Consider the following 19,887-nt stretch of genomic DNA (forward strand, 5'->3'; position numbering starts at 1 on the left):
TGTATAGTTGTTATTTGTAAAGTACATTCTAGATTATTCTAGATTTGTCTTCTTCCCAACCTAATGACAGGATGTACTTTCTGTGTCTAGGTCGCAGGAAGACTTCACATTGAACTTATGCGGATTACTGGTGTGGTGCCTGAGTGCTTAGTGGGTGATGACTCTTCCGAAAACTCTAGTGAAAGTGGAAGCTTTGAGATCACAGATAACAGCGGTGAAGTTCTCCACAGACCGAAGAAGATGTCCTGCCGAGTGAGTATTCAAATTACCAGTATGCCTTCACTAAAGGCAGTATCTCCATACCAATTTCAAGAATCGAGATATTTTATATACCTGAGTGCACCACTTTCTACATACAACTACTTTGATGGGTATTTTCTATATAATATTTTATTTCTTTTAAACCGTTCTGTTGGTGTTTCTGTTAATTTGTATTCTTTATTATTTTATTTATTGTATTCAATAAAACAAACCAAAAGTGTTCCCAAATGTGAATTGTCAGGAATTCAAAGTGAATTTTAAATCTAATGTCACAATAGCTGAATTGGAAAATATCTATATGTCAACAATGTTTTAATTTTGGCTATTTTGTGCTAAAATTTGTAATTCACCTTAAATTTCAGGCAGTAAATTTGTGCTAGGGATATAGTCTCTAGTTGGGTTATATAATAAATTACAAATTGTCTGGAATTTTTCACATTTATAAGGGTTCTATAGTGTTAGGAATACAAACCTGTATTCCTAACACTATAGAGCTCTCCGGGGCCCCCTCCTCTCTGGCAGCAAAAGGGTTAAAAAAACTTTTAGTCACTTACCCAATTCCAGCGCGATGTCCCTCTGTGCTGGATCGACGCTCTGCCTCCTCCGACATCATCGGACTGGGGGACGGGGGAAGAGGGAGTGGTGCTAATGTGCATGTGCTGTGAGTACATATTGGCTACAGACAAATACATATAAAGTACTTTAGCTGTGTGTCGTGTTCTTTTAACATGTGGTGGATAGTGAAAAAGATATATAGGTGCTGAGAGAGCGAAGAATAAAGGGTGCTGAATCTCCTTCCCTCAAGCTATGTGTCTTTCTTTAGCTCAGCAGCTATCTCTCTTTCACGAGCCATGTATCTGACTCTTTTTCAATAGCCAACGAAAAAAAGAAAGTCGAGGCAGGGCTTTCCTTATGCAGACTTTAAAAAGGCCCAAATGTTGCATTTAATGTATCTAATAAAATCTGTATAAAAGATGACTCAAGTGTGCCTGAATTGTCTTTTTCTCGTTTGCTATAAATGTTGGAGTTGTGCCACCCATGTCAGTGTGGCACCTCTCATAGTTTTTCTGATTAGAGTGACATGTGCAGCCCTACTATTTCTTCCCCAATAGCCAGCACAGTCACGTATCTGTCCATTTTACTGTGACTGTGTTTCTTCCATTCTCAAAGGAATGTCCCTGTTCCTCCCAGCTGTGTCCTTACTGCTCTCTCTCCTCATTTACGTCTATGTCTCTGTCCTTATGTCTGCCTCAATCACCATGTGTCTCACTTGGCAGTCATATCTTTAGGCATCCCTTGCTGTGTCCGTACAATGCTCCCTCCTCTGGTTTGATTTTTTTTGGGGGGGATGTTGCAGGCAAGGTAGCCTATTTAGCAGTGATCAGCAGTCACAAAGAGGTGGAATGCAAACCCATTATCTCCACTTACCTGTAATAGCAAGAATATGTTACAATATGACTTTAAACATGAAGGGAGTGGGAGGTGATGGCAGAAATTGACCTTTTATTGAGGTGGGTCATTTTCTTCTCTTACTAAACATACATCCTATGCACCAGTCAAAAATGTGTAAATAGATCAGCTTTTTTTTCAGATAAGAAATATGTACATAGATAAATATATTCCATATTTGAATTACATAGATGTTTGTCTTTCTCAGGTCAAAATAAAAGAAGCAACAGGTCTTCCTCTGAACCTGTCCAACTTTGTCTTCTGCCAGTATACCTTCTGGGACCAGTCTGAACCCACTGTTGCACCACCTATGGTTAACCCAGACATGCCTTCACCTCGAAACAAAGATGCCCAGTTCAATGTTACATTTGCACACTCTAAAGTAATTATGATATTATTAATATTATATGGAAATCAATTTTATATTAAAAAAAGTTGCGTAGCATTGTAGCATTTCTAGTGGGGTTTAACAATTTTAGTAACAGAATTACAGCAAAGCTATAATGTAAATTCTAACCTAAACATTGTTTAATTGTTACATTTAATGTCTCACTATACCTATGTAGTCCTAGAATTTTATGTGATGTTATATATGGCATCATTGTTACCGTATGCAAAAAAATATATATTTGTATTTCCAAAGACAATTTCTATATCAAATTGATTAAAAATCAATGCAATAAAATAGCATGGGATTCAGGTTTAGTACAAGAAATAATATTTTGTAAATAAGTCATAAATCAACAAAATGTGCTCACATGTTGAGAAGCACACATGTTTAGTGCTTTATAACTGAATGTAAAAACATTTATAGCTCATAATGAAATAGTAGTTGTGCCAGTTTATATAGGAGCTTATTGACTTAATGGTAAATTTGGGTGAAATTAAGTGAAATCCAGCCATTCAAAATTTAGGCTGAATACTAGCAATTTAATTATTATGACCAATATATAGCAAACTCAGTTTTTAGCTCATGGCTATAAGATCATTCTAAAAGTTACAGTGTTCCAAAGGGATACTGTAGAAGACAGACATCATTTTATAAGCTCCAGAAATGTATTTTTAATGCTGGCTTATTGGTTAATTAAATCCAATGTTTTTGTCTGTGAGAAGCATTTTCTATAACTTTTTTGCTGGGGTACAAAGCAGTAAGGAAGAGCACCCTCTGGCTGTCTGACAGCAACTTAGCGCCTTTATAAAATTGCTTATATGGTTAGGTACGGAAATATTTGGTCATTTACCACAAGTTTTGGTTGTTTACCAATATAAATTCAAGTTACAATTAAATAATGAATATGGGCTTTAATTACAGTCTCTCGGCTTTAATTTGAATGTATTCACATGCATACTTGAGGAAGGGCTTAGGAATTACTGCTCTTTAATAGGTAGCCCATCTTTTTCAAGGGACCAAAAGTAATTGGACATGTGTGGGCTATTCCTTTGTTATTTCTTCATCAATTAAGCAGCAGGTAAAAGGTCTGGAGTTGATTCCAGGTCTGGCATTCACATTTCAACATGCAGTCAAAGCAGTGGCGGATCCAGGGGGGGGGGGCAATGGGGCAATTCCCCCTCCCCCCCGAGATTCCGCCCTGCCGGCTACTGTCCAAGTGCCAGCCCTGCAATGTGCCTGCGGACCGGGGAGGGATATCAGAGCTCTCCCTTCCCGGGCCGCAGGCACATTGCTGACAGCCTGCAGGGGAGGGAGGGAGAGAGGACCCGGGAGCTCTTACCCGCAGCTCCTCCGGGTCCTCCTCTCGCGAGCACGGAGCGGTGCCGCGGTAACCACGGCAACGCTCCAAATCTCGCGAAAGTGAACTCTAGCCCTGGAGCGCGGGCTAGAGTTCACTCCTACCACTGGAACCACCAATGAATCCCCCACCGGACCACCAGGGAAATGTCCCCCCTCCTCCTCAGTAAAGGTAAGAAGGGAGGGGGGGACATAAATATATTGATTTTAATTAAAAAAAATTTAAAAAGCCTCCCTGCCCTCCTTACCCCCATACAAACACTGCCCCCACACACACTACACACACTGCCCCACAAACACTGCCCCCATACACACACTACACACACTGCCCCACAAACACTGCCCCTATACACACACTACACACACTGCCCCACAAACACTGCCCCCATACACACACTGCCCCAAACACACACACTGCAACTCTCACACACACTGCCACCTTCACATACACACTGCACTGCTCACACACACACACACACACACTGCAGCTCTCCCACACATACACTGCCCCAACACACACACTGCAACCCTGACCTACACTGCCGCCCTCACGCACTCGCACACACACTTCACCGCTCACACACACACACTGCACCTTTCACACACACTTCACCCCTAACACATACCACTGCTCCTATGCCCTATATCCCAGCAGACCCCAGGTAAGTTGTCAAACTGTTCTTAAACTCTATGGATGGGATCCTGGCACTACTGGCGCCATAACTACTACACTGAACTGTAGTGGTTATTGTGCCTGGATTATTTCTTTAAATAATCTACAAGTGCCCCTCCCGAGATCAGGCTCTGGATCCGCTACTGAGTCAAAGGAGCTCTCAATGCAAGTGGAACAGGCCACCCTTAGGCTGCAAAAAAAAAAAAAAACTATCAGAGAGATAGCAGGAACAATAGGAGTGGCCAAATCAACAGTTTGGCACAGTCTGGAAAAAAAGAACGCACCGGTGAGCTCTGCAACATAAAAAGGCCTTTACGTCCTCAGAATACCCTGCAAAGTTAGAGTCAAACGCGGAGGGAGTCAAGATGGCCACGGAATCGGGACCCAGCTCACTTGAAACTCCCAAGAAGTGGGCCTCCCAGAAGGACAGCATCGCACAAGCCTTTGACAAATTCTGGGTAAAATATTGGGAAATAACCATACAGAGTGTAACAATTTGTCCCACGGCAAAACCGACCCAAAGCAACTTGCAGATCGATACAAATCCAGGCTGGTTTACAGCCAAGCAAACCAGAAGGCAACCAGAGAGTAAGCAGAGGCAACGAATCAGGCAGAGAGTCTCCCAGGGCCAGACCTGGTATGCACGCCATACCTGCCTCAGGCTGCCACCAGCCGCATTCCCTGTTACACCCCGCGGATTAAACTTAGAACACGGAGGCCTACCACCAATCACGCAACCCGTGGCGCAGCACCATCAGGCTGATCGTCACCGACTACCCAAGCACCCGCCACCGACTACCCAAGCACTGAAGAAACGGCGGGATTCACAACCATTTCCGCGTCAGAACACTGAGCGGGCTCCTGCACAGCAAGACCAGTGGCGTGAGACAAGCCCGGAGAGCGGCTCCTGATACAGCACGCAGCCGGCACTACTCGGCCATGACATGGGGGCTCACCAGGGCCAAGAAGGCCTCTAACAGTGGACAAGTTACAGCTGGACGATGGGTACCCAGCCAGGGTATCGGCTGACTTTCCAACTTTGGGTGCTAACTGCCATCCAAAACTAGCCTCCTGACAGGGACCTAGGCTAATGCAAACCCAGCGGCATGTTAGCAGCAGGAATCCTATTAAATGATCTAACATTGTTATTATGCTAATACACCCCTAGATATTATAAGTCTCCTAGCTCAACCTACATTTATTGCTCAGACAGGTAGCTTGTTTCCTCACTTCTGAACGATATCACCCTGTCCAGACATATATCCACAGCTTAAACCACTCAGTGAAAACTTACGTGTAACCTAATAGGGAAAGCATTTGAAAATTGTTATTTGAACCTAAGCACATTTTGGGCGACCGGTGTCTTCAAGAGGACCCAGGATTCCATTTGATTTGGTTTTAAGCTGCTTATCTTGCGCAATGACCTTTTAACATGTTTGTATGCATAGAAAATGGCATGACTGTCTTTAGCTGCAGGTTCCGTAGTAATCCACTTTAAATTAAGTCTTAGCTTGTCCACATATAGGAGATACACCTTTAACCCCTTAAGGACAGACGACGGATATATTCCGTCATGATTCCCTTTTATTCCAGAAGTTGTGTCATTAAGGGGTTAATCTGCCTAGCAAGCCCTATAAGCGTTGAATTATCTAAGCCTGCTCATATATATATATATGTATATATATATATACATGTTACACTTATAATTTGCCTAGCATGTACTACAAACGCAGAATATTACCTTACACGACCACCACAGACAGAAAGAAAAGCTTACAATTTAATATGTTATGTCTATCCACTCTCTATACCTCCTCTCAACATAATCTAAAAAATTGTGCTGTCCATTCATACGTTTATTATGCCTGTTACCATACTGCTTGCGACTGCTATTGTGGCTGAGTAAGCCTATTGTTATACCATGCACAACAAAATATAAAGAATTTAAAAAAAAATGTTTGCAAACCCATTGTGGTGGTGTTCAGAGCAAAAACTATGAAAATTGTGTCAGTGTTCAAATATCTCTGGCCCTAACTGTATCTCATCTATCTTACTGTATAAAATTGCCACTTTTATAAACTATTCTTTTTGAGTTAAGTACTTTCAGTTTCATCATTTATAGTTGATACATTTACAAATTATAAAATATATTGCAAAAATAAAATAAAACATCGTAGGAGATACTAGAGTTATTAATTAATGCATACAGGTTGATTTGATAAATTAATCTTTAAACACAGTGTATTTGTGTATTGTATTTGTGTTTTTAGGATTATGTGGTACATATTACAGAGGAATTTTTGGAGTTTATTTCTGAAGGAGCACTTGCCATAGAAGTTTGGGGTCACAGGTGTGCTGGAAATGGAAGATCCTTGTGGGAGATAGATTCTCTTCACGATAAATCTAGAACCCTGCATGACAGGTATGTTTAGGTATTGTCACGGTGACCAGTCTGTGTAGACACCTGGATAAGAGTACCAATGATTACACAATCTGTTTTTAAAAATAAGAAAGTAACCTCAAACATATTACCTCTTGAATACTGGTGGAAGAGCAACAGTGTCAGCTCTCCTGTACTTACCGCTGATCACTGTTTTGGTAGTGAGATGGAAGAGGAAATTGAGAAATGCAGAAGCTATAGCTTTGGTTTCTAGTGGAGAGCCAAAGGTCTCTGCATGATCCAGTGGCACTGATAGCTTCTTGGTTCCCTTGCACTTCAACACATATACACATATTATTTTATGGCATTCAAATGGGGAGCAGAGAAATGGTCTCTGCTCCGTGAAAATGCATGGATTGCACACTACCTTGAAGCCGATAAGGACTGTTCCAGAGGAGATCTTTTGCTCTCTCATGACCGTCAAAGAGACAACTTATTGGTATCAGGTTCTATTTCTATGCCAAACGTTTGTACTAACTCTCCATTTGTCTAGGCTTGTACTGATAGAAAATGCCATGTTGTCCAAGAATTCACTCAAACAGTGAACGTTTTCAGCTTTTTTTACTTAGTCATAATAACAGCATTACTTTCCCACTGGGACTCCTCTGCCTCTGAGTGACCAAAATAGTGAATGTAACAGCATAAACTTGCGAACTTAAAATCCACCCATTGCTACTTGCAGAGGATGTCATTTCTAATCTTCTCTTTTTAGGTGGAATGAAGTGACCCGCAGAATAGAAATATGGATATCCATTCATGAGCTGAATGAGAATGGGGAGTACACATCTGTAGAACTTCATCAGGCCAGGGATGTGAACACTGGGGGTGTCTTCCAGCTCAGACAGGTAGATGATTTTTACCTTTTTTAAACAAATCATTACACATTCTTTTATTCTTTTTCTCAACTTTCACCCTATTTTCTTTGGCTAGGGACATTCTAGAAGGATCCAGGTGACCGTGAGGCCTGTGCAGAATTCAGGCACCTTGCCACTCATGGTTGAAGCCATTCTTTCTGTGTCAGTGGGCTGCATCACAGCTAGATCAACAAAACTACAGAGAGGACTAGACAGTTATCAGGTAACTAAACTGATGAGGTGTGACCGTATATGTGCCCCCATTTCTCTTGTCTTTCCATCATTTAACCATAATATGGTGGTTTCTAAACTGTTTACGTCATTGAAATATTTTTCGAGGGTGTTATCCTCGAGGACTATTCCCCATACCAGTGCCTATTACTGATAGCTGTACAAATAACGCAGTCATTTTATAATTAATAAACATACATGACAATTATTCTAAATTTGAGTGACAGATCTTCCCTCCTTCTTTTTTCTTTTCAATGCTTAGTTACCAGATATTAAAATAAAAAGCCATTAGAACCATATTTTGTTCATAGACCACGGTTTTTGGACCATTGCCAGGAACCAAGTAAATCGAAAGTAGATAAATCACTATAGAAAATTAAGTTGACAAGCAAGTTTTTTCCCTGTTGGTTATTTACTGATTTATCCCATGCCAGTAGACCTTTCTTACACCAATCAGATGATCATTTTGACAGCCATTGATTCAAATATCCATAGCAAATAGATGTTTCTGTATAATTAACATTGTATGTTACATTATTCAGCCAAGAAGGAAAAACAAATGTAATTCTTTTTCTGGAATGATTTGTCATTTAACAAAACCTCTAGTAGCAGGGTTGTGCAGTTGCAACATCTTTAGAGTTTCCTCCTTTCTATTTGATTATAACTTTATAAATCGGCCTAATCTAGTTCTACCAGCCCTTGCTTTGTTATAATTTGACGTTTAAGCAATGCATGTCCTGTTTACAAAGTTTATTCTCTCCTACCAGAAAGATGATGATGATGGTGATGATGATATGGATAGTTACCAGGTATTACGGCCGCTGCTTCTGCCAATCCCGCCGCTTGGGATCTGCTATATGAACAGAACATGGCAGGAGGGGGAGCACATTTTGCGGGGCTTTGAGCAGATTAGGAATGAAGGGGTGGAGGAAGAAGGAGCTTATGGAGCCTGGATATGGGAGCTTTAGATTTCACATTACTGCCTTAATTGAGCCACCACTGAATATACTATTCTGCTAACAGTGTTTTTGCACACTATAGCATTGTTCAACACAACACTACAGCCTTAATCCTTGTGTAGCAACAGACATCCTCTTGCACTTTATTGCTTAGAATCAGAAGATCCCAGAATGCTTTGCTTGGTTGGCAAGTGGCAACAGGGATGTGGCTGCCAGTGGCAGCAGGGATTTCCAGCGTCTCTCTCTGCAGTCTAGGAAAGCGGTGGTAACATACATGGACAACTCACTTCAAATGTAGGATCAGGTTGCAGATTTACCAGTTGACTGGTATTAATTTAAAGAATTCATAGGAATTATTAAAGAATTCCATTATTAAAATTAACATTACATAGTTCAACGTCATTACCTGATTGGTTTAACGACTTAGCTATTTAATAATTACTAGCTCAAACGCAGTGTTTAATTATATAGACAGAGTCCTATTTCCAAAGCCCTATCCCATAATAAGTGAATTGGGAAAAATATAAAAAAATTGGCATATTTTTGATTTACATTTTAATTTTACGAGGGAATGTATAAAGTTATAGCAATTATTACCAATATACTTTATAACAGGGACTAGGGAAGCTGTTCTATGTATATGTTTGAACAAAAATTATTAACTGTTATGTTCTCAATCACTGCGCACTAACTAATGGCTGATAATATTTTGATGCTTCCTACAATCACAGAAAAACACCCATCACCAGCTGGCAGAGGGCATGTTGCATGAATGGGTTTAATTTGCATGGAAACATTTATTTATGAATTAAATATGACACTGCTGGTAATCTCACGGATTTTTGGATGCAGCACTAATGATGTAAGAGCCTTAATCTGCTGATTACTGTAACCTGTTTTTTGTATTCACAGATTTGCAGGAAAGCACAAAGCTGGGAAGATTTCAATACTTTTTGCCATTGAACAGTTTTTGTCCCTTGTTAAAATTAAAATTGTATCACTTACACAGAAAGTATAATCTAAATATATATATATATCAATAAATATCCACTTTTCCTTAATGTAAAATATAGTCATTATTATGCCTGGGTTCAGTACTGGGTTCATATATAAATTACCAGGTAAGTAGGTAGGACTCAGGTCTTTATCAACGTGAATTTATTGTGCAGTTTACATCATATATAGATTGATCTGGATTAAGGCTGAATTGGCCAAAACGTTGAATAAATTCACATTGATAAAGACCTACTTATTTTTTTCTCTATATACACATATATATTCATATACCATAGATTGGCCTATAATTTTGATTAACATATCCAATATTGCTGTTATTTACAAATACCACTTCTGGTGTGTAGAGTATTCCTTTTACTATTGTATATATGTCCCACAAAAAAGTAAATCCAATTCATTTATCAGCTCACTATAGTTTCGACCCTTAGAATGGTCTTTGTCAAAGTCACTGAAATAGACTGAGAAATTTATTTTTAGATTTAGATTACAAATACAACTACCGTATATACTCGAGTATAAGCCGAGTTTTTCAGCCCATTTTTTGGGCTGAAAAACCCCAACTCGGCTTATACTCGAGTCATAGTCTGTATTATGGCAATTTGCATTGCCATAATACAGACCGGGGGAGAGGGGGGCTGGCAGAGCTGTACTTACCTGTTCTGCAGCTCCTGTCAGCTCTCTCCTCCTCCGCGCCGTCCGTTCAGCACCTCGGTCAGCTCCCAGTGTAAGTCTCGCGAGAGCCGCGGCTCTCGCGAGACTTACAGTGTGAGCTGATAGAAGGAGCTGCACGGACGGCGCAGAGGAGGAGAGAGCTGACAGGAGCTGCAGAACAGGTAAGTACAGCTCTGCCAGCCCCCCTCTCCCCCCCACTGAACTGCCACTGGACCACCAGGGAAGGAGAGCCCCCCTCCCTGCCATGTATCAAGCAGGGAGGGGGGACGAAAAATAAATAAAATAATAATAATAATAAAAAAATGTTTTTAAAAAAAAGGGGGTATAAGGACCACTGTGGGAGGGGGGGGGGGGTATAAGGACCACTATGGGAGGGAGGGGGTGGGATAAGGACCACTATGGGAGGGAGGGGGGGTATAAGGACCGCTATGGGAGGGAGGGGGGGATAAGGACCACTATTGGAGGGAGGGGGTGGGATAAGGACCACTATGGGAGGGAGGGGGGTATAAGGACCGCTATGGGAGGGAGGGGGGATAAGGACCACTATGGGAGGGAGGGGGGGGATAAGGACCACTATGGGAGGGAGGGGGGGGATAAGGACCACTATGGGAGGGAGGGGGGGGATAAGGACCACTATGGGAGGGAAGGGGGGGATAAGGACCACTATGGGAGGGAGGGGGGATAAGGACCACTATGGGAGGGAGGGGGGATAAGGACCACTATCGGAGGGAGGGGGGTGGGATAAGGACCACTATGGGAGGGAGGGGGGGAGAAAAGGAACACTATGGGAGGGAGGGGGGGATAAGGACCACTATGGGAGGAAGGGAGGGGGGGGATAAGGACCACTATGGGAGGGAGGGGGATAAGGACCACTATGGGAGGGAGGGGGGGGATAAGGACCACTAGGGGAGGGAGGGGGGGATAAGGACCACTAGGGAAGGGGAGGGGGAAGTAAGGACCACTAGGGGAGGGGAGGGGGAAGTAAGGACCACTAGGGGAGGGGTGAGTCAGGACCACTGGGGGAGGGGGGTGAAGGAACACGGGGGTGGGGAGGTAAGGACCACTGAGGGAGGAGGAGGGGAGGTCAGGACATATGGGGGGGGGCAAATATCCTTGCACCGGCCCTGCACACACTGCATTCATACACTGCATTCATACACACACTGCACTCATACACACACACTGCACTCACACACACTGCATTCATACACACACACGCTGCACTCATACACACGCTGCACTCATACACACGCTGCACTCATACACACGCTGCACTCATACACACACACACGCTGCACTCATACACACACACGCTGCACTCATACGCACACACTGCATTCATTATACACACACTGTAAATACATATTCAATTAATATATTTTTTTTAGGATCTAATTTTATTTAGAAATTTACCAGTAGCTGCTGCATTTCCCACCCTAGTCTTATACTCGAGTCAATAAGTTTTCCCAGTTTTTTGGGGAAAAATTAGGGGCCTCGGCTTATATTCGGGTCGGCTTATACTCGAGTATATACGGTACTTGTTATTTGCTAAAATCCTAAGTACATAATATATCACTAAACAATATATCATATAAACAAACCGTATAAACAGAATAAAGCAGTTTAAACAAACGCACACACTATAAAAGATAACATGAAATAAAAATATAACATAATATAAATATTAGAATCTAATGATGTGATTATATTACTAAAATTCAAGCTAAATATGTTAGTCTAGTCATGCATCAACAAACACAAATAAAAAATAGATTTTGAACACTCCAAAATTCAGCAAAAAGCACCCAAAATAAAATCATAAGCAACCTGTAGTTAAACTAATCAATTAACAGTGAGAACCAATTAGAGTGCATATTTGTACCACAATCACTGAGTTGTAATAAGTCTCCAGATTAACTACCTTGGAATAAATTGTGCTACTTGTGTTTTATGTCACCAAAATTCAGTGATCGGGAAATAAACCCCAAATGGTATTAATATGTATAGAAAGTAAAGTATGGATCGGATGTTCAATAATATGATTATTGGACGAAGTTACATAAAACTGTTCAATGGCGTCACTTCCCAACTATTATCTGCAGCACAAGATAACTGTAATATATATATATATAAAATAACTCTAGAAATCATGTTTCCACAACTATCCCAGAGTTCCCAGCTTGACATGCAAATGACCACAGACAGGCATCATGTTAAAGTACAAATTATATTTCTGTAGCTGTGTTTAAAACAGTGTCCATTGCAAAGGACATCTGCAGAAATTCCATAAGAAGTCAGAAACACAATGCCTGCCTGTGCTCATTTGCATGTCAAACTGGGAACTCTGGGATAAGTGTGGAAACATGATTTCTGAAGTTTTTCTGCCCAAGATGGACCACTCAAAGTCCAACTTGAGATATGCAGCTGATGTATTTTTGAGTAATTTTTGTGTGTCCACTGTGGAGAGTTTTATCACAACAATCGTTTCATACCTAGCTGTATGTGTGTGTGTGTATATATTTACATGTACTATAACAGATGTAATCGTATTTTGCAGTACCGTTTTTTTATTGGAATACCACAATAGGAATAACAAGCTTCCAGGAGTTCCTATTTTTCTCAAGTTTAAAGCATTTATGAGCAAAACGACACATAGAATTCATAACTGACTTAGGATACAGGTGTGAAAGCAACATCAGAACATATAGCTCACAGGTCCGATTAGGGTACGATAATAGGAAAATAACCACCACGCTTCCATAGGATCTTCAATAAACTGCATAAGGATTAGAGAGTTAGAAGAAAGAAAGAAAAAAAAAAAAGACGGGGGGGGGAGAGAGTTTGTGATAGAATTTGAGAGTACTCCCATGTACTCACATTCAAGCATCCAGAATATATCTCAAAGCATATATACATACATACATACATGTACTTTAACCTCTGTATCACAACTCAGCTTTGAATTCTGAGTCGTTATGCTCAGAAATGCTTTAGTATTGATAGAGGGAGGATCTCCTGAAGGCTTGTCATTGCAAACTGCTGTGTATGTGTTATTTACATACATATACTTTTTTCTTTGCCAGGAAGAAGACTTAAACTGCGTGCGTGAGAGGTGGTCTGATGCACTGATAAAACGCAAGGAATACTTGGATGAGCAAATTCAGAAAATCATCAATAAGCAAGGTTTGTATGCTACACAGACAATTCTAACATACATGTATATGTATCTTAGGCATGATGTGTTTTTTAAATAAAACAATTGAGTTTGTTGTGCATGCATGGTACTTACAGATCTGGACAACAGATAGACCCCACTTAAACACATTGCTAGTCAACAAGACAGGCAACAGCCAAATTCCACCAAAGAACAAAGATATGATGGTGCTAATCAGTCCCTGCCAAATTGGGCCTTAAACCTCATAATAAGGTCCAGGCTCAATCAATTGCAGGCTGGCACTGCCCTCATCCCACACATTTAAACCCAAGTACCAATAATTCCCTGTCAGACTGTGCCCTCTCTACTCATATTAAACCCATCACCATTAATACTTGACAAATAGTGACCGTACTCCCATATTAACACTAGGCTTCATCAATCCCAGCAAGATAGTGCCTTTACCACGCCACTAGCTCACCATGCAACACTAGACCACCATGTTCCATATTAACATCATTCCCACTTAATCCCTGCTAGATCATACCGTTACCCAAATTTAAACTCCAGGCTTCATCAAACCCAGCCAACCCCCATATTAACCCTAGCCCAAACCAAATTGTGCCCTTACCCGTCACCCAGTTTAACCCCAACCCTATGGTGGTCTGGTTCCATACCTCCTCCTTATACATGGTGATCTAGTGTTGCAGCTCCCAAGGTTCTCCCTGGCTATGCGTTTATCAGCTTTGGGTGGGCTGCCTCTGGACAGCATATTTTATTAATAGATTCTCCTTCTTCTTTTGTTGAGTGCTTGAAAAGTGAGTCAGATCTCCTTTGCATGTTTCTCCGAAGTTCAGAGCAGCCAGCGCTCTCCCTGTTATTAATCCAGACACTCATAGAGACTATATTCCATCAGCAGTACTTATTGCACAATTACTCTATGTTTCATTCCTATATGTTCTATTTCACCAATCAAAACACATTAAAAAATTATAAAACACATATAAAAAAATAAAAAGGTGTGCTGTGTCTTTAAGACTAAAATACTTTTCAATGTGAAAAGTATTTTGGTCTTAAAGACACAGTACACCTTTTTAAAATCTTTTTATCTACTACTTTGCTTTTTGCAGAACACAATTGTCCATTAATAGCAGATCACTATAGACTGGTCACCATATAATAAATAAACACCATTATTTTATTCTGTCCCTTATTTGCTGTTTTTTTTCTTCCTGTAAGCATATTCTTCCAATTAAGATGGAGGGGTAAGCAGCTGTCAACTGATTTTTGTTTTTTCAGGGATATATTATTATTTGTTTGCTTCATAATACTTTGCAGTCTGTGGCAAGTTTAGTTGATGATTACTATGGCCATGACAGACAGAACATGGTAGATCGATAGCGACCTGATCTAACTTCTATCCAAGGTTAATTTAGGATGCAAAAGAGTTGCCCTTTTGACAATCAAGCATGGGTGTGGCTTTTACTTTTCACTCCTTTTGTCTTTCAGCCAATTCCATGATATAGTTTGTGGACCCCGGTACTAAGTAACAGAAATTGGTTGTGTAACGTCAGCACAAGGCCATGTGACCTTGCTTTGGTGTGATCCTGAGCTCATATCACACGCACTGTATACATGAGCCTCTAGAAAGGCCTCTGTGCTTTATCATGGACTCGGTTGCTGTACTAGCACAAAATTTACAACATCAGTAGATAGGAGGAAAGCAAGATGGGATGTTAGAGAGAGGGTGGCTATGAAAAGATTAGGGTGTTGGGCTGCCTGTTTCAGTTTATAATGGGAGTGGGAGTCAACAATAGATAAAAATACAGGAACTGAATAAAATCACTAGAATTATTAATGCCAAAAGATATTCAATAGCACCTAGTTTGGTTCTTTGGCTATTGAAATTATTTTTGAATGTAATAAAAATTGCATTTATTTATACATTCACGTTGAATGCCCACTTTATAAATTATTTGCTAAAGTGAGCATTCAAAGTGAATTTCAGATTTAAGTCCAGAATAGCCAAACTCAAAGACAAGCCAGCTTAGAGAATTTTAGTAATTCATCGATTTTGACCTTAAAAGTAATATTCACTTTGAATTTAAATTTAGTGAATAATCCTGATTTTATGTCACCTATCTCCTGTGGGAAAGTGTGGACTCATAGACTTATAGTGAAGTAAATTGTTTTGCCTGTTATAGAGAAAACAGAAGATGATATTGAGCGTGAAGCACGGCTGGTTGAGCAGTGGGTGGGACTAACAGAAGAAAGAAATGCTGTTTTGGTGCCAGCGCCAGGAAGTGGTATTCCAGGGGCCCCTGCAAATTGGTAGGTGACCTTTACTTAGGGGCGCAAATCTTCTGAATAAATAGTAAGAAAGCATGTTTATGATTATGCAGAATTATCAGCAGATTATGTGAAAAATAAGTTTATGCACGTAAGCAACTGCTCCATGTAGACTGTTCTAGCAAGAATTAAAGGCTGGGGGCAACAAGGTTTGGAAACTTGGGCAAATCTAGTTTGGAGATGTGGGTGTGGATTTGAGATCAAAAGAAGCATCTGACGTTTGTATTTTAGTATGTCTGAACTGATAATCTGTTATAATCTGTGTACGCAAATGATTCATATTGTCCACAGGTTAACTGCTCTGATGTAAAGGCAGAGGGGTCAAGATTTCTGATTGCCAATAGATGGCATGTTGGTTACCGTTTCATTCCTGCTCGTCCTATCTAGCAATAGAATCAGCAACTCATTCTGTCTAAATAAAGTATTGAGCTAAGTTCAATGAAATAAAATAAGTAATTAGTAAAAATGATTTATATCCATAGCCATGAGAAATATAAAGTCTCTAACGTTATTTTTGACAATTCCTGTTCTGTAATAATTGATGAATTTGTTTGCATTGTCTGCACAGGACCCCACCAGCTGGAATGGAAACGCACATCCCTGTCCTTTTCTTAGATCTTAATGGTGAGATAAATGTTCTGAAATGATCACAAGTTGCAGATTCAGAATACGCAGAACATTGTAGCCTTTTAAGGCTCTCTTGTTAATAGTAAAGTGGGGTCATTGTTTGTTTGCATCTCTGCATTAAAAAGAGCCAAAGCCTACATATGCTGTCAAAGCTTTATCACGATCTAGTGTCACGCCAAGGCCCTGAATCCCATGCCTGGTTCTTTACATCTATCTCCACCATCTCCTCCACTCTGTAAGGTGCATGTTCCCTTCAACCACAATCTATGTATGATGCTTACAGACATCATTACACACGCTCACTTTCTTCTTTGGCCGATGCAAGATTAATTCAGACCACTAATGATAAATATATTACCTTTATGTGATTCTTGTTACCTTATGTAGTGTGTTTCTGAATTCACACAGTCGTACATGATTTTGTACATTATGCATCTTAAATATGATCAATTTTAGTTATGAAAGCAAACTAATATAGGAGCAAGAAATTGACCTAAAATGGACATGTATCACTTGACAATTATATTTGTAAACCAGCAAGAAAACACTTTTAACAAATATACAAATAAACCAAAAAAAGCAAGACCAATGTTAAATGTTGAAAAGTATGTAATAAGCGTTTGTAAATTTACTATAAACCTTTCAGATTGCATTGTTGTCCCATCTAGGGGAGTTTCTTCAGCCTAGGATTATATAAAAAAAAAAAAAGTACTTAAGAACAATGTGGGTTACAATTAAATATAGGCTAATGTTATTTTATGTATTCTTTGTCTGTTCTGTACCTGTTGCTAAAATAGCTGATGACCTCAGCGCCAATGAACAGCTTGTAGGTTCTCATGCATCAGGGCTTAACTCAATACTACCAAAGGAGCATGGAAGCCAGTTCTACTACCTGCCAATCATCAAGCATAGTGACGATGAGGTATGTACCAATAAACATTTATTACTTTTACTAAAACTATCTCTGTCATCAAATGGCAGTCACTGGCAATCAGAAACGGTGGGTCTATGTTTGAACGTAATAGTTTTGTTTCTGGCATGTCACCAAACTGTGTTAGAGCACAGATGTCTTTCATAAGACATTGCAAATGAATTTCTTCTGACTGTCAAATCAGAACTCCAGTTAGCATGTGGGTTTGCTACGGGGAACAAGAACATTTACAGTGTAATAGCACACGTCTTACGGGGAGTTACTACATTAACCACTCTGGATGTGAAATGGATTCAATCATTTTATCTTTTTCTGGCCAAAGTCCCTAATGGTTATCTTTTCAGAGAGTCATTAGTAAGTGTGAAAACGGCAAAATGTAAAGAGTACCGTTTTAATGAAGAAACTGCAGGGGCGGCATCTATGCCCCAAAATCACCTTATTATTATAAAATGATTTTGGTGCTTAGATTTTCCCTTTAAAGAAACACTCCAAGAAAATAAACACTGCAGTGTGCTGTAATGGATATGGTGTAAGGTGAGCCCTGGTAACTTACCTTGTAAGTAGTCAAAGCAGTTTATAGCAGTTTGGTTTTTTACTTGAAGTTTTACCAGGTGTCACTCACCACTGTAGTGGTTATGGTGCTTGGAGTGTTCCTTTAAGTCTGGCAGAATATCAAGGGGAAGGGTACTTCAACAGCATCCATCAATCTATCTTTGGTCTCACCTACTCAAACCTATTCGAGCTCCTTCCTATTTACTTAGGGTTACCATATCCACCATGTTTTCAGGCATACATATCATGTATACATTTTGATGGGCAGCACATGAAAAGGGTTGCTCTGTAGTATGCAGAATTTAGAACAAGGGGTATTAGACTAAATAATGAAGGATTCTGCAGAATATGCATTATACATGCTACAGGGCAACCATTGTCATGCATTTTCATAAATATGACAAAATCATATGTGTCCTGGTAAACATGGTGGATCTGGGAACCCTATATTACTGTCCTTGAGATTGAGACTGACAATGCTTAAATGTATTACTGTGAAATATCTCTAAAGGCTCATACTGATAATCCAATCTCCAATAGGTTTCAGTTACAGCTTCCTGGGACTCTGCAATCCACGAATCAATGCACTTGAACAGGGTAACTCCACAAAATGAGCGCATCTATCTCATCGTGAAAACAACAGTGCAACTCAGCCACCCTGCTGCAATGGAACTTGTTCTACGGAAGAGGATTGCTGTCAATGTATATAACAAACAGGTAAATATTTAACTAATAACTATTTCTATATCTAGACTATTTACTATAAATGCTTTAAACATACAAATAAAAAGAATAGAGAATGATTCTGTCTCAGTTATGGCTGGATTATGTCTGTCTTTTTTCCTGCTCTGTTGCCTAAAAGGTCAAATCCGCAACCAAAATTTTAATTCCAAATCACGGCCGGTGCATGAAATACCCAATATGCTGTGCCTAGATGATGATCACATGATGTGTGGACAGGACAAGGATGCAGATGTTATAACAACTATCTAGTTCACTGATCCCTGAGAAAATTAGGTTTGCTGTCCCTTTAAGACATAAATCGTTGGGTAACGCTTTAACTAGTGGATGTTTGTAACAGCTGTGCCAGTTAAACATGTATTGTATTTTTAATATTTAACTGGAAATTGAGCACTGTTTGCAGCTATTTTAATATATGTAGCATACCATGCCCATTGAGTTTTATTCACTAAACACTGTGATGTGACGCATTGACATGGAAATAGCAAAATCTAAAGCAAAATATCAAAGGAATGTTTGCTGTTTAGTTCTAATTTTATCACAGGTGTTCATTGGCTCTTCAGATCATTTGACAGGCTAGGATCCCAGGAAAGCCATGTTTTTTGTCAAACCCCTTGAAAAATGTTTAACCAAAAAATTAGAATTAGTGTCAAAGACTGTTTAAACTGTAAACAAATACAAAACATTTAGTGGTTATGGTGCTTAACATGCTCCTTTTAACCCCTTAAGGACCAAACTTCTGGAATAAAAGGGAATCATGACGTGTCACACACGTCATGTGTCCTTAAGGGGTTAAAGGAACGTGATGGAGTTAGGAATACAAACCTGTATTCCTAATGCTATACTGCCCTTATTCCTAGTCATATACAGGTCCATCCTTTACTATTAAAATTAATAAAACAATGATTTTACTCACCTTTTTCCAGCACAGAGACTCCTTTGGTGCTACTCAACTCTCCGCCTCTCACAATGTCATCGAGGAGGCATGACCTCCCCCGGCTATGGTCCAATCAGATGCCCATGCTTTCCTATAAGCTTCCATGCAATGTCAGTGCAGAAGGAGTGCCTCTAGAGGTTGTCTGGTAAACGTACACAAGAAGTGTGTTTAAACCTGCAATGTACACATTGTAGTTTCTACAAGACTGCAATGATTTACATGGCAGGGTTAAAATGACCGGACCACTGAACTCACTGTCAAAGCATTACGGGGATCTTAATTTTTGGACACCT

At 40.0% G+C, this 19,887-nt stretch overlaps 1 protein-coding gene across 1 annotated transcript in view; it reads left to right on the forward strand.

The window, feature by feature from the left end:
- Positions 1-19,887, forward strand: part of KIF13A (kinesin family member 13A) — a 169,549-nt gene that overhangs the window by 135,501 nt on the left and 14,161 nt on the right. The window contains exons 19-29 of the mRNA XM_063451688.1: positions 91-252; positions 1,919-2,092; positions 6,401-6,552; positions 7,283-7,415; positions 7,501-7,647; positions 8,423-8,464; positions 13,387-13,486; positions 15,662-15,788; positions 16,375-16,430; positions 17,231-17,355; positions 18,457-18,633. Of these exons, the coding sequence (XP_063307758.1) occupies positions 91-252; positions 1,919-2,092; positions 6,401-6,552; positions 7,283-7,415; positions 7,501-7,647; positions 8,423-8,464; positions 13,387-13,486; positions 15,662-15,788; positions 16,375-16,430; positions 17,231-17,355; positions 18,457-18,633 (1,395 nt within the window). The remainder of the gene's footprint in view (positions 1-90; positions 253-1,918; positions 2,093-6,400; positions 6,553-7,282; positions 7,416-7,500; positions 7,648-8,422; positions 8,465-13,386; positions 13,487-15,661; positions 15,789-16,374; positions 16,431-17,230; positions 17,356-18,456; positions 18,634-19,887) is intronic.

This window comes from Pelobates fuscus, chromosome 4 (genome assembly GCF_036172605.1).
Source record: "Pelobates fuscus isolate aPelFus1 chromosome 4, aPelFus1.pri, whole genome shotgun sequence".
In the NCBI taxonomy this organism is placed as follows: Eukaryota; Metazoa; Chordata; class Amphibia; order Anura; family Pelobatidae; genus Pelobates; species Pelobates fuscus.